Source organism: Littorina saxatilis, linkage group LG15 (assembly GCF_037325665.1).
Source record: "Littorina saxatilis isolate snail1 linkage group LG15, US_GU_Lsax_2.0, whole genome shotgun sequence".
In the NCBI taxonomy this organism is placed as follows: Eukaryota; Metazoa; Mollusca; class Gastropoda; order Littorinimorpha; family Littorinidae; genus Littorina; species Littorina saxatilis.
This window is the reverse complement of record NC_090259.1, coordinates 15,779,744-15,798,305: the sequence shown is the minus strand read 5'-3', so window position 1 is coordinate 15,798,305 and position 18,562 is coordinate 15,779,744. Positions and strand designations below refer to the sequence as shown.

Genomic DNA, 18,562 nt, shown 5'->3' with positions numbered 1-18,562 from the left:
ACTGACAAGGAAGAGGGTAAGGGGAAAAGGAAACTGTCGCGCTATGAAGTCATCACGGACATCCGTAAAAGAACGACCTTCTGAGCTGGGAAAAGCCTTCCTCACTATGACATATTTGCCTACCCAGCACACACACACTGAATCGCCAACAGCAGTGCCTTTGAGCGGGAAATTTCGCCAGAGCAAAAAAAGGCCATTGCGCATGCGTGGTCGTACGTTGTTTCATGGCGGCCTTCGCTGGATCGGTGGGAGCAGGTATTGTTCTGTTCAATTTTACCCTAGAAAGCTAACGGATTCTCAAACTAGGATCAGTGTTGTGAACTTTGTTTGCCCTTTAATGTTGCTCGGTTGTTGTTCCTTCGGATAAATGCCGTTAAAGTGTGTTGGACGGCCGCAAAGTCTGCATTGGCACCGATGGTACCTTCGTCCCTCCGACACGAAACCCGTCTTTCTCGATGGCCAATGCAGAATTGTCGAGAATGAGCGCATGTTGAATACTGGCAAAGTATGGCAAAAGGAAGTAGGTATTGCCTCCGAAAGCGCACAAAGGCCATAGTTTCTTTGTAGGGTATTTGTTTTGGGTTTTGACGATGAACAAAGAGCGTGAAGGAAGTGGGAATTCTTTTGCCCGGAAGTTGACAATGATCAGCCGGGCAGAGAAAGAAGCATGTTGACAGTGATTGTGCAGTGCGACTCGCAAAGAGTGATCAGTGAAGGAAAACTTCTCTGTCATGGTCTGTTCCAACTGTGTTGAGAGACTGTCAATGCAGGCTTCACGTGTTGACTTAAACCTACTTTCATTTTATTGATTAGAGCTGTGTCTGTTTCATTATGATCATTTTCTTGCCATTATTTATTGGTACCCAACCTTTCCAGCTGCATGTGTTGTTGAGAAACTTGTACTAATTTGAACATGGTTTTTTTTAAAAAAGTTCTGAGCTTGAGGTTATGCTGTCTGATCTGATCACAGGCGGAAGGTATCGTCCACTGGACTACTACTATCACAGAAAGACTACAAGGTACGTCACTCACCTTCGAGTCTTCTGTGTTCTTGGAGTCGCTTCCTGGGGAAAAATATTGTTCAAGACGGTTTGCCTCTTCCTACAGTCTGTGTAAGGTCAAATAAATACAGTTGAATGATTGTTTGAACTATATGCACCTTTAGTTTTCAGCTTCCGTTCGCTGCAGGTTGTTTTTAACCATCATTTGGACGAATCTTCGTTTGCGAGCCGCTAATATCCACACGGCGTCTAATTATGCATCCGCACCGAATATGCATACCAGCGCTCATTGGTTAATAACAGGATATTCGATGATTATTTTCATTGGTCGACTGAAACGTTTTCCTCATTTTGAATGAAGTGGCAAACGGTTCTTCACTAATACCGAAAGTGAAAACTCCCGTGGGTAGCTTCCCTTTGCCGCACAATATTTACATATATATATGTTTTAGACCAATGAGCGCTGGTATGCATATTCGGTGCGGATGCATAATTAGACGCCGTGTGGATATTAGCGGCTCGCAAATGAAGATTCGTCCAAATGATGGTTAAAAACAACCTGCAGCGAACGGAAGCTGAAAACTAAAGGTGCATATAGTTCAAACAATCATTCAACTGTATTTATTTGACCTTACACAGACTGTAGGAAGAGGCAAACCGTCTTGAACAATATTTTTCCCCAGGAAGCGACTCCAAGAACACAGAAGGCTCGAAGGTGAGTGACGTACCTTGTAGTCTTTCTGTGATAGTAGTCGTCCAGTGGACGATACCTTCCGCCTGTGATCTGATGTGATTTATTGTTTGCTCCTTCAGTGAACGACGAAGAAGAAGAAGTTTGCTCCTTCGAGACTTCATGTTTGAAATAAACATCACAAAACTTTGACCTCTGCAGCAAGTAAATTTGTATGGATGACCATGGATGGCATGCATGATTAAGCCTTCATCGAAGGCCATTATTGGCACGCGGCAGATGTAGCTCTATTTACTCGTGCAGGTAACGCTCAGTTTAGCTCCTTGGCCTTCTACTGTCTACATAATAAGGCTTGGTCTCCTGGAGACGGATGTTCGGCTTTAAATGCCAAGAGTGGGGAAAATCTAGTAAGACAAGCAAAGTAGCAAAAAAGACGAATAGCATGTACAATCTGAAAAAGATGAGGTGTGGGGGGAAAATCCTGGTTCTGGTGACTGACAGGATTGGGTTTACTTATCTTATGCGTTGATTCCCTTCAGTCAGGCAACGGGCGTGTTGAGGTAACGTAACACTGGGCCATCCTATGCACGATGAAATGTTTTTATGTTTTTTTGGTCTCTGACATTAGCACATCGACACATAAATTAGTAATGTATGCTGTGGCAACCTCAGATGGTGCAAAATAGGACTAGCACTAGTAGATTGCACCATTTTGCTTGGGGAAAAATATGGGGGGGGGGGGGGGGGATATCCCTGGACCCACCTAGTCATCCTTGCACTTCATGCCTTCAACTATACCTCGTCAGTGTTTGACCAGACCGGCCCTGTTTTTACTTTTTATGCTGCCAGCCCAAGCTATAATTTTTTCCCAACTGATCGAAAAAAAAGAAGAAAAGACAATCATACGAAGTTATGACCTGAGAACTTGGTTATTTGGTTTATTCCTGACCATTCAGGAAACCCTAAACAAGGCCAAGGAGCATTACTTTTAGAATTTGTAAGTGTAAAAGAAAGAACAAGTTTTTGCTGACCTACCTACTCTGTGTTAATGTTAACTAATCCTTTTGGCCAAGTTACCATGACAACTTTTTGTGTGACTTAAGTTACAGGTACTGGGTTTAGTGACTTATGCGCCATTGCAGGGTTCGTACAGAGTCCTTGAACCCTGGAAAACTCCTTGAAAATTGGAAAACCTTTTCCAGGCCTTGAAAAGTGCTTGAAAATAGAGTTTTGTTAAATAGTCATTGAAAAGTACTTGATTTTTCCAAATTGTTGCCTATACATTTCGTCAGCAGCTTGTCTTATTTAAAAAAAAAAATGCAACCCCCTTTTTTTTCGTCAAATACAGTACACACATTTTGGGAGAATAAAAGATTGAGTGAAAACAAAAGCAGACGAACTAACTATTACTAGTCACCTGTAGTTGCTTCCCTTCCTGAAGGTAAGCTTGGTGCTTTGCATTAATTTGGGGAAAATCATGTCCTTGAAAAGCATTTATTTGGTCCTGGAAATGTCCTTGAAAACTCCTTGAATTGTATCAGCTCTGCCCTGCAGGAACCCTGGCCATTGGCACATTAACATCATAACTGTAATGACATGGAATGACCCATAAGATTTATTAAGAATTCCCTTCTGCAAGTCAAAGGATACAAACCACTGCACCACTGCATGTACAGTGAAATGTTTTTGTTTCTGGCATCAGCACAGACAGTGAGACACACACACACACACAAAAGTTGAGCTAACAGTAAGTAAGAAAGAACAGAAGCCCCGGTCAGCTATGGTGCTACAAGTTCTTAAGAATGGGGCAGTTTTTTGAAGTCATTAGCACTTATACTTATTGGACATTTGACTGTCTTTCTTTTTTTAAGAATGGGGCAGTTTTCTGAACTCATTAGCACGAATACTAATTGGACATTTGAGCGTCTTAATGAATTTCAATAGCATGTTTTACATCAACATTGTCTGCTAGTGCTAGCAAGTGTTCTGTCTGTCAATTTTACTTTGATAAAGAAAATTTACTATAAGTTTGGATGCATGTGCCTCAAAAGTAGTTTGTTCAGTGGACTAGATGCCTACCCACAAAAAACAGATCAGACAAGGAACTAAGAAAATTGATAAGGGAATAAGAAGTCTGGTTACTTTACATGTTTACAATAATTTTAGTTGCTAGCTTTCATTTTAAATTTATGTGTATGATTGTTAGTTCATAGTTGTTACATGTGTTTTAGACAAACTTTTGTTAATTTTTTTATTTTAAGTAGTTTTTTTATTTTTATTGGACACTAAGTAGGTTGAAAGAAAGAAGGGTTCGACAATTTACACAGGGAATAACACAGTTTCCTCCCTTGTCTTGGTATCCCTTTTAACTTTTAGGAGAGAAAAAAATGTGAAAATCCAACAACTCGCTAACAATACATACTAACATAGCTTGAACATGAGCCTGACAATCACTTTTACTCTTTCACCAGCTTCTGGTCTGAGTACAGTTGAACACACATCTGTGTTTCTCCTGACACTGACTGACTTTACCATTATGTTTCAGGCAACAGCAAGGAAGGTGGGGAAGTGTGCAGTGAGGTGGAGGGGGGCTTGACAGAAATCACCATGGCAACAGTCAATGGCATGGCAGACGTAGATAGAGACGGAAAAACAGACCACAAGATGGAGATCGCAGTCGACGGAAAAGACAACACTCCTGTCTTAAACGGTGGCGTCCTTAAGAGTGACCACAGCTCGCCAACAGTTCCGACGGGATACTTGACGCTAAGCGGTGGGTGTCTGACTCTGAAGAGGTCCAGTGATGAGGTGGAGAAGCAGGATACCTCGCTTCATAAACCTGGACCCAATGAAGAAGGGGGGAAAGGGGATAATGAACCATCAGCAGATACTAAACACAACTCTGACAAAAAGGATGTAGATGAAAGCGAAAGCAAGCCCAAAGAAAATGGCAGTGCGGTAGATAATGGTCAAGAGGAACCATCGGCTACTAGTGTCGCTAATATGAATGGTGAAGTAAACCCACCCTCAGAGGAAAGCCCGCCCAAGATGGAAGAAGTCACAAAGGAAGAGACTGTTCCGGACTCTGAGGTGCCCAAAACCAAAGCAGGCAGCCAAGAAGAAGCAGATAAAAGCGGTGTTCCCATTCCCAGTGATTCTCATGATCTTCACCCAGGCAGCAATAAAGAGGAGCATGAGGAGAAGGGCTCAAAGACCGTTGAACTTACACACACTGAAAATGGACAGGATAAGGTCCAAACAGAAGCTGAAAGGGGACCTCATAAGGACCTGATTCCTTCAGTTTCAGCCAATAGTACTAGTAGTAATACAGACAAGGAAAGTTGTGCTAGTGTTGAAGATAAAGCGATGGAAGGAAACAGTGGTCCTGCTTCCAAGCAAGATGGAGCAAGTCCAGTGTGTGAGAAGAGTCAGGATGTAGAAATGTCCACAGACAAAGAAAACGAAGAAGTGCCCACAGACAAAGAAAATAAAGAGAAGTCTGAAAACAATGACACTTCAGAGAAGACTTCTTCTTCCCCTGGTGCTAGCAACCTAAATGACACTTCAGAGAAGACTTCTTCTTCCCCTGGTGCTAGCAACCTAAATGACACTTCAGAGAAGACTTCTTCTTCCCCTGGTGCTAGCAACCTAAATGACACTTCAGAGAAGACTTCTTCTTCCCCTGGTGCTAGCAACCTAAATGACACTTCAGAGAAGACTTCTTCTTCCCTTGGTGCTAGCAACCTTAATGACACTTCAGATAAGACTTCTGCTTCCCTCGGTGCCAGCAACCTTAATGACACTTCAGCAGACAAGACAGCAGTCACAGTTACAAAAGAACCTTGTGTTGGTATTAGTTCTTCTGTGGCTTCAAATGAGGCAGGTGTGAGAACACACGCTGAGAAGGCCTCCGGCTCTGTGAAAGTCCAAGTCGAACCAACGATTCAAAACTCAACTCCGTCCAGCCTCAAAAGTGAAGCACAGCCAGTGTCCGCAGTAACTTCCATCATCGTATCCAAACCATCGCCCAGCAAAAGTACAGCTCGCAAGTCTGTACCAGGTGGTATGAAACAGACAATGTACAAAGCAACTGCTCGCAAGACAGGTCAGCCTCAATCTAAACTTGCGCTCGCTTCTGTCAGCGCAGGGCAGGGCACGATCAAAATCGTGAACCTTCACCCCAACTCCAACATCACATTGAAACTGTCCGAACTGGAGGAAGTGTTGAAGGTGAAAGAACCGCACAAAGCAAGCCACATGGAGAGGCGGGAGGGCAAGGAAAGCTCCCCTGCCAGCACTGGTTTGGCTAAAAGTGCGTCAGAATCACAGCGCCGTGAGTCCAGTCCCGCCCTCAGTTCCGCTGCCTCAGACACTAGTTCCCAGCACTACACACGCGAGGGCTCTGCTGGCCTTCACCTTAAGCTCAAGCGACGGCGAAAGAGAGGAGGGACCTACGACTTGCCGGGCAAGAAAAGGCCGAGAAAAAAGAAGGGTCTGCACTCTTCTGCTGAATCCAGAGACGAAGACGACTTTAATCCTCTGCGAAAAATCAACAAGAAGGCGATTGGTTCTCGCAGACAGTACACGGTGGTCGAACTCCTCAACAGGAATCGGTCGTCACCGTTCCGCAAACGCCTCACCGTCCACGGGTCCGTAATGCGGCGCAAATCTTCCGACAGTCCTACGAAGAGAACAGTCTCTCAGATGCTGCAGGAACGGCGCAAGTCGGGACCAGTGTCTCCTGAGGCTGCTTCTGTCCAGAAGACTTTGGCTATGCTGCTGAAAAATCGTCAGCATTCCAAATCTGGATCTTCAGGGGCAGGGGATAAGAAGAAAACAGTCTCCCGGCAGCTGGACAATAGGCAAATATCTGGAGTGCCCATTCCTGGTGACAGCCCTGATGGGGAGAAGAGGCGCATAGTTCAAAAGTTATTCGTGAGTAGTACGGTAATATCATTTTGCAAGTAATATTTTTTACTAATACGGTAAAACGGTAGACTTGTACGCCCGTGTTCTGTGCTGTTGCTGTACGTTTTGTTCTGTTTGGAAATGTTGTTGAAAAGCTGTCTTTCCTCACTGTCAGACTTACTCTTCTCTTCTTCCTCATGTGACAGGCCTGAAAGTGGCGAGTAGAAACATGTAAATGGCGAGTAGAAATGTTAATCTACTCGCCAAATGCGAGTAAAGTTGCTGAAACAAATGGTTGGTTTGGGGAGTAAAATGTGCTCTCTGGCTAGTAAATTATGAGAAGTACTAGCCAAAGGCCAGTGCCCGATTTTGTGGACTTTCAGCGCTGTGTGATAATGTGTGGTTTGGTGAATATTTTTTCTTTTGGAAACAGTTTATTCAGTCTGAAGAAATAGAGTGCATGTTCTTTGTGTACTGATTTGTTTGGCATGACATTGTTGCAGGTTACCAAAGATGGGTTGGTGTCTTCGGTCAACATAGGTGAGTAAATCTTCCTAAACTAAGGCTAAAGTGTTTGGTTTCTGAAGCCAGAAGTTCTAACAAGCAGTATTTGGCATACCTCTTCCTGAAGTGTTCTTTGGTTTCTGAAGCCAGTTCTAACTAGCAGTATTTGGCATACCTCTTCCTGAAGTGTTCTTTGGTTTCTGAAGCCAGAAGTTCTAACTAGCAGTATTTGGCATACCTCTTCCTGAAGTGTTCTTTGGTTTCTGAAGCCAGAAGTTCTAACAAGCAGCATTTGGCATACATCTTCCTGGGGTGTTCTTGGGTTTCTGAATCTGATTCCCAAAGTTCTAACAAGCAGTATTTGGCATACATCTTCCTGACGTATTCTTGGGTTTCTGAATCTGATTCCCAAAGTTATAGCAAGCAGTATTTGGCATACATCTTCCTGGCGTATTCTTGGGTTTCTCAAACTGATGGCAGAAGTTGTGACAAGCTGTATTTAGCAAGTTCAAAACGCATTGCTAAGGCTGTAAAACGAATTAAGGGCATGTTTTAATTGATTAGACCAAGACCAAAACAAGTTCGGGGTCGCTAGGTTGGTAACTTGGAGTTGGGGGGTGCGGCAAGGATTAAACTAAAGGCTTTTTAATTTTTTTTACCCAAGAGCATGTGGCTTTTCAGAACTTGTTCAAGCTGTGTCCCCTGGACATCATGAACAGCAGCTTTTCTTGTAAAGTCTGCAATATCGAGTTTTGTTTTTTAAAGTAAATATCTTTTCAAAAATAGTGAAGGGTCAAAAGAAAGTTTTACTTTAAGGTTTGGTCAGAGAACAAGAAACCCAAATATTTATTGAGGCCTGAAGTAAATATGGTCAGCTCATTTGTATTTTGACTGCCACATTATTTTGTTTTCTGCCCAAAGTTGATGGCCCATTGTGAAAATGTAGTCAAAAAAGAGACTTTTAACTTAATGATTGATAACAGATTCCAGAAAAGACGTGACTTTGCAAATTCACATGCTGTGGGTTTTTTGTGTGCAGAAGATGCAAGTGAAGAGGAAAATGTTGAAGAACAGAAGACGCCCAAAAGGAAATTCCCAGGTAAGGAGCTGCCACTTTCTGGTAAAGACCTTAACAAATCTGAGAAATTCAGGTCTTAGAATGGAGGTAAATTTACAGAGGTTGAGAACAGGAAATCTGAAAAGACAAGATCCAACCTTGATTTAGCAGGCGCTCATGATAATTAATAGTCATATTGTTAGTTTGCATTTTTGTGTGTGAGTGTGCATGTGTTCTCTTTCCTGTAGTGCATAAAATGATTACATTGTTCCTTTGATTAAATTTACTGACAGCAATTGTTTCCTGTTATCAGTTGGAGGACCACTAGCACCATCAGGAACCACAGAATGGCCAGGTAAGCCCCCTGATTAACAAGAAAATAGTTAAGCTTATGTTAAGACTGCTTCAGATTTGTATGGTGATGGTCACAAATTGTAGTTAAGTAAGTTAATAGATGACAGATCTGAATTCTCAATAACCCGATTAAATTACATATTATTACCCAACTCACATATAGCAATTAACTCTAGTTCAGTGCTGGTAACGCTGTACGCGTTCCCCTTGGTAACAAGGGAGACCACCCTAAAAAAGAGTGATCCATCCCATAATATCAGACCGATGTCCGGTCCAACATCCGTATGCGTGCGCATACGCCGCCATTTGTATCATTCTCTCTCAGCGGTTCAACTGGGAAGGACGCTTCTGATGTACGCTCCTGCTGTTTGCAGTTTTTCGCCTTAGTCCTTGGCTTTGGCATCTCCCCTTGGTCGTCGCCTATCTGTCACCTTTACCTAGCTGTGTGGTGAGATCTTTCCGTTTTGTTACAACTTTAGCGACGTTTTCGTCGCTCGTTTTGTACTTGTGAAATTTTTCTGAAATTGTTTTCTTTGAAATTTTTCGTGAGTTATTTTTGGTATGGCGGAGGCTGCGCTTGTTGATAGCGTGAAAAGGAAGCCGAGTTCGAGGCAGGTGCCTGACGATTCGCCTCCTAAACGTAGCTCGAGGAGAGAGAAGGGCGCAGGAAAATCCGCGTCTGTTTCTTCTGATTCAACTTCTGTTAAATCTCCCGTGTTAGCAGACGTCAGTTTAACTTCCGGTCAGGCTTGTTTACGTTCTGGCAAGAGTGGTGTTTCGGGCAAAGCTTCTTCTTCTTCTGCTTCTGCTTCTGCTTCAACTTCAGATGGCTGCCCTGGGTTAGCGCCAACTGAAGTTGCGTCTTTATTGTTGACTTTGAGCGCTCAAGTTTCGACACTTGCGTCGGAATTATCTTCCACTAGGGAGGAATTACGAGCGCTTCCGTCTGGTGTTTCTGATGTTCTCTCCTTAGCACAGGTACGGCAGTCTCCTGCAGTTCCGGCTTCGACTTCCGCTCAGCCTTCGGCGACTGTGACTCGGGCGGATGTCCATGCTTCGCAGGATGGGGGTACCAAGTTGGTGTCTCTCCTGAATGTGACACCAGTACAAGGTATGTCTACACCGCTTGCCGGTGTGCGAGCTCAGGGGGCTCTCTCGTGCGTTGGAGGCCGTGAGAGTTCTTATGAGCAGCGAAAGGACGAGCGCCTCCGTACGTCTCTTTATGAGAATATCGGGGACCGTTTTAGTCCTCTTCCGCCCAGGGGGCAGGAAGTGGTCGGTTCTGCCGACGATAAACTGTCTGATGTTCTGCCTCCTGGCTCCGAGCTTGATCTCGAGTCGGAGGGTGGGGCGGAAGACGGGGATGCCTCAGTGGTAGAGGATTCCCAACTGAATTTGCCCGTGAAGCTGTCAGCCGCAGTGGCGCTGGCGGCGGAAACGGCGTTCAGATACTTTCCGGAAGGGGTGGTGAAGGACAGGGCTCAGCTTCACCCACCTCGGTCTGCTTTTGACGATTTCCGGAGTGCACAGGAGCAACGGCCTCGCTTCCGCTTCCGGGAATCGTCAACTATTGCCTATGAAATGGCGAACGTCTTGTGTGGTAAACGCAAACCGGCGGTGCCGTTGTTGGTTCAGCACGGCGATGCTCCGGAAGACGTTGTCTCTTGGCTGGCTCAACCTGGGGCTCGAGCAGCTTCCGGTGTTCCGAAGTTCAAGCTCAACCCTTATCCTGTGAGCCTGATTGACACTTTTGCTCTGCCGTCAGGGGCACTTCCGGTGACGCCGGAACTTGCTGCTTTGAGAGAAGATGGGTACAATAGGGATAGAGTGGTCCCATGTACTGACGGTTCTCTCTCAGCCTTGGAGGAAGTCGGCAGGTCTTTGCTGGAGCTCACGTCCTTGTCGGAGTCTCTGCAAAGGTCTTTGTCGAGATCGATTGCCACATCTCTTGATCCTTTTGAATTTCGGTTCGATGCGTCGCCAACAGATGTTTCGACACTGCTGGCTACTCTGGGCAAGGTGACTAGAGAACAGGTTGCCTTGTCTGCCCGGCTGTATACTCACGCAGTGCTTTCAAGGAGATCAGCCTTCTTGACGGGGTCCAGATTTCGGGACACCGCGACTGTGGAGAGGCTGAAGGTCTCCCCTTTTGCTGAGGGGTCTCTCTTAGGGCAGGCGTCTTTCGATGCACTCCAGAAAGAGACGCAGGACGCGCGGGATGTAGCGATCGCGCGTCTGGCTTCACAGGGCTTCCAGAAGCCTCAGGGCAAGTCTCAGACTCAGGCGTTTTCTTCTGCTAAGCCTCAGACGTCTTCGTCAGGTGGTGGGAAGGCCCAGAAGCAGTCATTCTCCTCCAGGGGTAGGGGGCGTGGAGCTCCATACCCTAAGAGGGGTCAGTCTTTCGGGGGTTCCAGGGGGTCGGGGCGTAAGCCTCACCCCCAATGAAACTTCCCCGAACAACACATCCCTGTGGCCCCCGCGCTGGTTGTAGCGGGCGGCCCGTCCAGGGCCCTTTCTTCCTGGCTGCAACTGGTGGCCAGCAAGTGGGTCACGGGGATAGTGTGTTCGGGGTTCCGGCTTCTCTGGTCAGGGCAGAAGGCTCCCCTGGTCAGGATAATCCCGCCCTGCAGGGCGCCAAAGGATTTGGTGGCACGGAACGCGGTCCAGGAGGAGGTCTCGGCTCTGCTGCTCAAGGGAGCTATAGAGGAGGTCTTGGACGCGCGGTCCCCGGGGTTTTACGGCAGACTTTTCGTAGTGCCGAAAGCCTCGGGGGCGTGGAGGCCGGTGTTAGATCTTTCTCCTTTGAACAAGTTTCTGAGAGTAATCAAATTTACCATGGAAACTCCAACTTCGGTTCGGGAGGCCTTACGGCCGGGAGATTGGGCAACGTCGATCGATCTTACAGACGCTTACTTTCACGTCCTCATACATGTCGCGGACAGGAAGTGGCTTCGCTTCCCTTGGGGCGGCAAAGCTTACCAGTTCAGGGCTCTGCCGTTCGGCCTGTCTTTAGCTCCGTGGATTTTCACGATTGTGGTCAGGCAGCTTTGCGCTCTTGTGAGACAGGAAGGCATCCGTCTCAGAGCATACCTGGACGATTGGTTAATCCTTCACCAGAACAGGGGGCTTTGCGAGGCTCATACGCACAGGGTGCTGAGCCGGGCGGCACAGCTGGGTTTCTCTGTCAACCTGACAAAATCCGAGTTGGAACCATCCCAGACGTTTACTTACCTGGGCATGGAATTCGACACACTTCGGTGGTCTGTCCGTCCGTCTCAAAGGCGGATCGACAAGCTTCAGGGTCTCATTCGGTCTCTCTACGGAGAGAATCACGCCAGTGCAAGGGTTCTGACTTCGGTTCTGGGTCAGATGGAATCCATGGCTTCCCTCATTCCGTTGGGCAGGGTTCACAAAAGGCCTTTTCAGGCCTCCCTGCAGTCAAGGTGGGATCAGACATCCCAGGACTGGAGTGTTCCGATCGCTCTGGGAACTTGGTTTCAGCAGACCACAGGTGTTTGGCTTCTTCCGGATTTGTTCCGGGGTGTTCCCATTGTTCGTCCACCGCCGGAGAGAGAGTTGTTTACGGACGCATCTCTGACGGGGTGGGGTGCTCATCTGGACGAGCACATGGTTTCGGGAGTTTGGGATTGCTCTCAGGCCTCCCTACATATCAATGTACTGGAGTTGGAGGCCGTTTCCCTGGCGCTTCTAGCGTTCAAGCCTTTCCTGGAGGGCAGTCATGTACGTCTTCACACCGACAACATGTCCGTGGCGTCGTATGTGAACAAGCAGGGGGGGACTCGGTCTCACAGTCTTTCCGACATTGCATGTCGCATTCTCAAGTGGTGTCACGCCCAGCACATTCTGTTGTCAGCAGTGTACTTGAAGGGCAGTCTGAACGTCCTTGCAGACACTTTGAGCAGAGGGGACAGGATTGTTCATTCAGAGTGGACTCTCACACACCAGTCTTTGCAGCGGCTTTGGTCGCAGATCGACAAGCCCAAGATAGATCTCTTTGCGACGAGGTTTTCGGCGAGACTTCCTCTCTTTGTGTCCCCCTTCCCGGATCCTCTGGCCTGGAAGGTGAATGCTCTGGAAGTGGATTGGTCAGATCTTCCGGCGTATGCTTTCCCTCCGTTCTGCCTCTTAGGCAAAGTCCTCAGGAAAGTGGACTTAGAGAAACCAGCGCTGGTTCTGGTCGCGCCTCTGTGGCCAAGCCAGCACTGGTTTCCCGACCTACTGCGTCTAGCAGTTCGGCCCCCGATCCCTCTCGCCCTGAAAAGAGGAGATCTCGTGCAGCCTCGGTCAGGCGTTCAGCACGAGAACCCACAGATCCTGGCCCTTCACGCGTGGATTCTGTCCGAAGCGCTTTGCGTAGGGCAGGGGCCTCTTCCCCTACTCTGAGATTCGTTGGACATGCACATAGAAAATCGACGTCTTCGGTTTACTCATCGCACTGGGCCTCTTGGTCTAGGTGGTGCGCGCTTAACGGGGTTAAACCTCTTTCACCTAGGTCTATTCATGTAGCCAACCATCTGTCGTGGTTGGCTGATCAGGGGGCTTCTCCCTCTTCTATTAGGGTCCGGAGGTCGGCGATCTCTTCGACCCTCGCGCAATTAGGCCACAAAATTTCGCTCGGAGGGGTTATCGCTAGTGTTATTAAGGGGGCTGCCCTTTTAGCAGCTCGTTCAAAATCGCTTCTCCCTGCATGGGATTTGTTCCTGGTCTTACGTTTCTTAGCCTCGGAAGAGTTCGAGCCTCTTTTGTCAGCCAGTTTGGCCGATTTGACGCGTAAGACTGTGTTTTTAACGCTTCTCTCTACTTCAAGGAGAGGTAGTGAGGTGCACTCTTTGTCGGGTTTAGACAAGGATATTGCGTTCGAGAAGGATGGTTCCATTTCTCTCAGATTTGTTCCCGGCTTTCTCGCGAAAAACCAGAAACCTGGCCAGCTTTCTCCAATCTTGCGCATCCCACCCTTGAGCAAGATTTTGGCTCCTGGAGATCCCGATATTGCAAATTGTCCTGTGAGAGCTCTCCGATGTTATCTGTCTCGAACTCGGCCTGTTAGGTCAGAAAGTCAAAAGCTTCTTTTCATATCTTTAAACACGGCTAGGTGTAAGGATATAGCTAAGGTGACTCTGGCCAAATGGATCTCCACTCTGATCAAACGAGCATATGCCTGGTGGCAAGTGCAGTCGGGTGATATTAGGGCAGTGTTGCCTCTCACCGCGGCTAGAACCCATGAGGCGAGAGCCTGGGCATCCACTGTGGCAGTTCTTCGGTCCGGCAAGCTAGCCGAGGTACTGGAAGCTGCTTATTGGCGTTCTGAGGACGTTTTCGTCAACTTTTACCTCAGAGACGTCGCTTCTGTCAGACAGGATGGAAGCTCCGCGCTGCCTGCCATGGTAGCGGCGGGACAGGTCCTGCGTGCCTAGTTTTGGTAAGTACCCACCACCTATAGTAGCAATCTGCTATATGTGAGTTGGGTAATAATATGTAATTTAATCCAAAATTTTAATAATAAATTTTCATTTAATTAATATACTTACCCAACTCACATCGTTTAAACCCTCCCGCCTCCCCGCTGTGGTGGTATTGGGTTCTAAAAAAGTAGTGAGTTGGGCTTCGTTCGAATGATACAAATGGCGGCGTATGCGCACGCATACGGATGTTGGACCGGACATCGGTCTGATATTATGGGATGGATCACTCTTTTTTAGGGTGGTCTCCCTTGTTACCAAGGGGAACGCGTACAGCGTTACCAGCACTGAACTAGAGTTAATTGCTATATGTGAGTTGGGTAAGTATATTAATTAAATGAAAATTTATTATTAAAATTTTGGATTTATTTTGTTCACGTCTAGACCATCAACAAACATAACCTTATCCTATGCACTTTACACATCATTTTACTCAGTGTTTGATATGATCATTTGTGCTGAAAAAAATAACGGTTAACACTTAAAAAAACTGAAAATTCGTTTGCTTGTGACTTCCTGGCAAGCGGCCGAACATTCCATCAAGATAAGTTGTTGTCACTTATTGTTTGTCTGTGCACTTAAAAGGCCGTTAGGTCGATATATTTGTGACTGTAACGTATTCTTTTGTCAATGACAAACATTCCAACAACTTACCTTTCTTGTTTTTTGATACTAACAAATCTGATTTCTTCCCCAGTGGCCAAGAAGCAGAAGATGGTGGGAGCAGACGGCGACAACACAGTTCCATCGTTGCTGCAGCCTATGGTGATGGTGGTGGCCCAGCACAACCATAACTCTCCCGGCCTGCGCTCCATCCTGCCCAAGCCCCACATGGCCATTGCCGTGTCCGCAGCGTCCTTCGCCCCCACGTCTGGCTCAGGTCCCAGGTTCGTCAACTCCGGTCAGATGCGGCTTCTCTCCGGCCAGCCCTTCATGGTCAAACCTGGCACCAAGGTGGCGTTCGTTCCGGCCACAGCCACGGGGAAGAACACGTTTTCTCTGTTACCCACGTCGGTCGTGTCGTCTAGCAAGGGTATGGCTGTGCCTGTGAGCACGGTCCCTTCGTTGGCAAAGCTTGTGAACATTCGGGGAACTGTGCCGTCAACGACCAGCTCTAACAGTGATGCTCTTCGCGCTTTGCTGGCTTCGACGGGTGGTGTGCGACCACAAGCTGTGTCTTTTGTTCCCACTTCGTTCGCTCAGGGTGTGTCTTCTGTCTCTGCGGCCCGCTTTGCTCAACACAAGGTGCTAAATATGTCGTCCATGGCTGGTTCCAAGTTTGTGGGTGTTGATGGGAAGGTGGCCACCTCGCTGCCCAATGGACTCTTGTTGCCGGTCACTCCCCCCAAAACGCCCGAAGGAGGAGAGGCAACTGTTGAAGGGATGGCGACAGTGAGTTTGCTTCTTTATTTTTTGGTTGTGTGTATATGTTTTTTGCATCTGGTTGTGTTTTTTAGATGGTCCTGATGTATCGGTTTAACAAGAATCTATGATACAAGATGATTGTGCTGTAGGTCTTTGCCTGGCAGAGTAAGTTTGCTTATAAATCCATATTCATTGATGTTTTAGAGGGGATGGTGGTCTGTGGGGGGGGGGGGGGGGTGGGTGGGGGGGGGGGCGGTGTGGTGGATGATGGAATAGTCTGCTTTCCAGCTTTTTACGATTTCATGGTCTGACAGTTTTGTTCACTCTTACTGTTTTCCAGACAGCCAGTCCAGACAGTGACACGCTACCGCTGTGTTGCTGTAAAATCGTCGGTGCCTACTTGCCCAAGCTGTCGTTAGGGGCAACCTACTGTCAGGCTCTCGACTCTGTTGATGGCAAGGTAAGCCATTAAGAATTCTTTCATCATTCCTGTCAGGGATGTCGTTTTGCATTGGTAGTCGGCTCAACGCCGAAAAGTCTTTCAAATAGCTGAAAACCTGGCTGTTATTTCTGCAGAGCTGTCACCCTTTTCTTACAATGGGGGAAAGGTGATGCAGAGAAAGGCCTTCAACTTTGGAAAATTGAAGAAACTTTTATTGCCATCTCTTGAAGATTTGTGGCTTTCATGCACTTTTTAAAAAAAATTTTTTTACAACTTCATGATCTTACACCTGAAGATAGATTTTACTTATAGTGTTTCTTTTTACTGACTGCCTGCCTTTGACATTTTCAGGCGCTGGGTTGCTGCAACAAGGTGTCCAACTTGCAGCTGGTGCGACCAGGGGTCAAGATTCCCTTCATGGCCGTGTGTGAGGTCCACCGCAAGCGTCTCAAGCTGCACCAGTGCTGTCCTGGTTGTGGCCACTTTAGTACTCAGGTTGGTTGCACACCGGTGTCTAGAGATGCTTGCGAGTCCTGTTTTTTTCCCGAAAGTGGCGTATGGCTGCGTGTACAGCGGGGTAACAACAGTTATACACGTAAAAACCCACTTGTATAAGAAGAAGTCCTGCTTTGAACATGCTTTGTGTACAGTGGCAGTGCGGACATCCTACAATTCCTTGTGGGTCTGTATACCTGAAAATAGACCAATGGGTGTCCCCATAGTTACAAGTAGGGATGACATTGGTTTATGGATCATCAGTTGACTTGTGTTTTATAAGTCAGCCTTGTTTGCTTTTCCATTTGTGTACAGCGGATTCGCAGACATACCACACTTCCTTGCATGTCTGTATTCCTGAAAACAGCCAAATCGGTGCCCCATAGTAGAGATGATATTGGTTTATGGATCATTAGTGGACGTGTGTTTTAAAGGCAACCATGGCGGCTTTTTCTCTTATTTGATAAAGAAATCTAGAAGATAATGTTCTTAGGATATGGTTTGTTGATGGTCTGGCTTTTGGGCATTTTGTACTTTGGACAATGACTGAAGAAATCCCACTGAACAAATGAATTGTAGACAATGCTAAGACGTCCCCGAGTTCTTCACCAAAATAATGTTTTTCCCTGAATGTTCCACAGGGCAAGTTTTACCAGTGCCGCAAGGAAGGCAGCTCGGTACATCATTTTCACCGGCAGTGCCAGACGGAAAAGGACGGCAAACTTTTCTGCCCTCACTGCGGTGAAGAGTCCGGTCAGGTGGAGGTCACACTTACGCTGAATGAACCACAGGTCACCCAGACCAACGAGCAGATCAGAGCCAACCTGAGAAAATCCATGTGAGTGTGTGAATACTGCATTGTTCGTATTAGGCCAAGAACAAAAAAATTCTATGTTTTGATTCCCCTGACTGATCTTAATTTTTCCTCCAAGCCCTAGAATGTATTTTTGACCACCCCCACCCAAAAAGGTCAATAAAAATAAAAAAGGTTTGCGACCCACTAACCTAAAATACTTTTGGCCTTCTCATCAGAAACAAATTTGATTTATTTGGACCTTAAGATGAAGCTTCTTTCTAATGTGAAAGCATGAACCCTAAAGGAGGCAGTCTTCAATCGGGAGGTTCTATCGTTCTTATTCACTGTGTTTTTGTGTGGGTATTCTCTGTGTGTGTTTTTGATCTGATCATGATGAAATTCCTGCTTCTGCAGATCCAAAGCCAGAATGACGCCATGCAGCCTTGTGAAGAAAAAAGGGGCGGACACCCAGGCTGGCGTTACTCTCACCTTGCCATGTTCCAAAACTGTCTCCTCCGGTAAGGAAGATCACATCCTATAACACACACACACACAAATGAAACACATTACAGTAATTCTTGTGATGTAAGGCCCCTTCTATACTGAACGGCAAAAGTTAGGGACCGCCCTTGAAAAAACTAGGCCGTCCTGACCTGGGCCTCTCCAGAACGCTGTTGGTGACCTGGAACTTCTGATGCAGCCTGACCACGACAGAATGGGACACTCCAAGTCGTCTGCCCACTTCTCGCTTGCTTACGCCGTCTTGCAGCCATGCGATGGCCCGGGCTTTGTTGAAGGTGGTCACCTTTCGTCTGGGAGGCATAGTGAGAAGATGGTGGCTAGCGGAAAATCGCGGGGCTATAAAGCCTAACTGGTGACAACAGTTCACTCTCAACACATCCCCCCTGCACGTGCATAACGAATTTTTCATCTTTCCCGCCCAGGCTTGCCCACGCGCCAGCGTAAAAATGGTCCACTTTTTGCAGTTTGGCAATTTCTGTCTCGTGCCCTAGCCAGGCCTCCGTGGATCCAGAGCAAGTTTCCTGCTAACACAGCATTGCTCACCCACTGGTGTGTACGGCCTGACAGCCATTTGGTTTTATAAACTTAGGAACAAGGAGTTTGGCACAGATGAAGTCAGCTGGGTTTTTTAAGGGCGGTCCCTAACTTTTGCCGTTCAGTATATTTGAGAATACCTCCCAATAAAAAACATCTGCTGTTGTCCTTTTGGTCTATAGACTATGTTCAGAAATAACTTGCGGGGTTATATGGGTTGTGAAATAGTGACTACCCTTGCTTTTAGTGAGACAACCAATCCACATGTGTTTCCTTGTCCAAGTGTTTCAGACACGCCCCTCGCTAGTGATTGGCCTTTGGATTTTTTGTCTCACCAAAAACAAGGGTATTCACAATCACCACCCATACACACCCGACAGTTATTTTAAGAATTCGTCTATTATCTTGACAGA

At 46.8% G+C, this 18,562-nt stretch overlaps 1 protein-coding gene across 2 annotated transcripts in view; it reads left to right on the top strand.

Moving 5' to 3' along the window:
• The first annotated feature begins 200 nt into the window (after nucleotides 1–200).
• Nucleotides 201–18,562, top strand: part of LOC138948656 (uncharacterized) — a 45,753-nt gene continuing 27,391 nt past the window's right edge. Inside the window, exons 1-10 of one of the 2 annotated variants that reach the window (XM_070320232.1) lie at nucleotides 201–255; nucleotides 4,238–6,627; nucleotides 7,104–7,140; nucleotides 8,144–8,203; nucleotides 8,475–8,516; nucleotides 14,693–15,387; nucleotides 15,701–15,820; nucleotides 16,154–16,297; nucleotides 16,939–17,135; nucleotides 17,508–17,611. In XM_070320232.1, coding sequence (XP_070176333.1) covers nucleotides 225–255; nucleotides 4,238–6,627; nucleotides 7,104–7,140; nucleotides 8,144–8,203; nucleotides 8,475–8,516; nucleotides 14,693–15,387; nucleotides 15,701–15,820; nucleotides 16,154–16,297; nucleotides 16,939–17,135; nucleotides 17,508–17,611 — 3,820 coding nt within the window. In that variant the 5' untranslated portion in view covers nucleotides 201–224. Of the gene's footprint in view, nucleotides 256–4,237; nucleotides 6,640–7,103; nucleotides 7,141–8,143; nucleotides 8,204–8,474; nucleotides 8,517–14,692; nucleotides 15,388–15,700; nucleotides 15,821–16,153; nucleotides 16,298–16,938; nucleotides 17,136–17,507; nucleotides 17,612–18,562 lie in introns of both variants that reach the window. The other variant, XM_070320231.1, reaches the window with a different exon arrangement.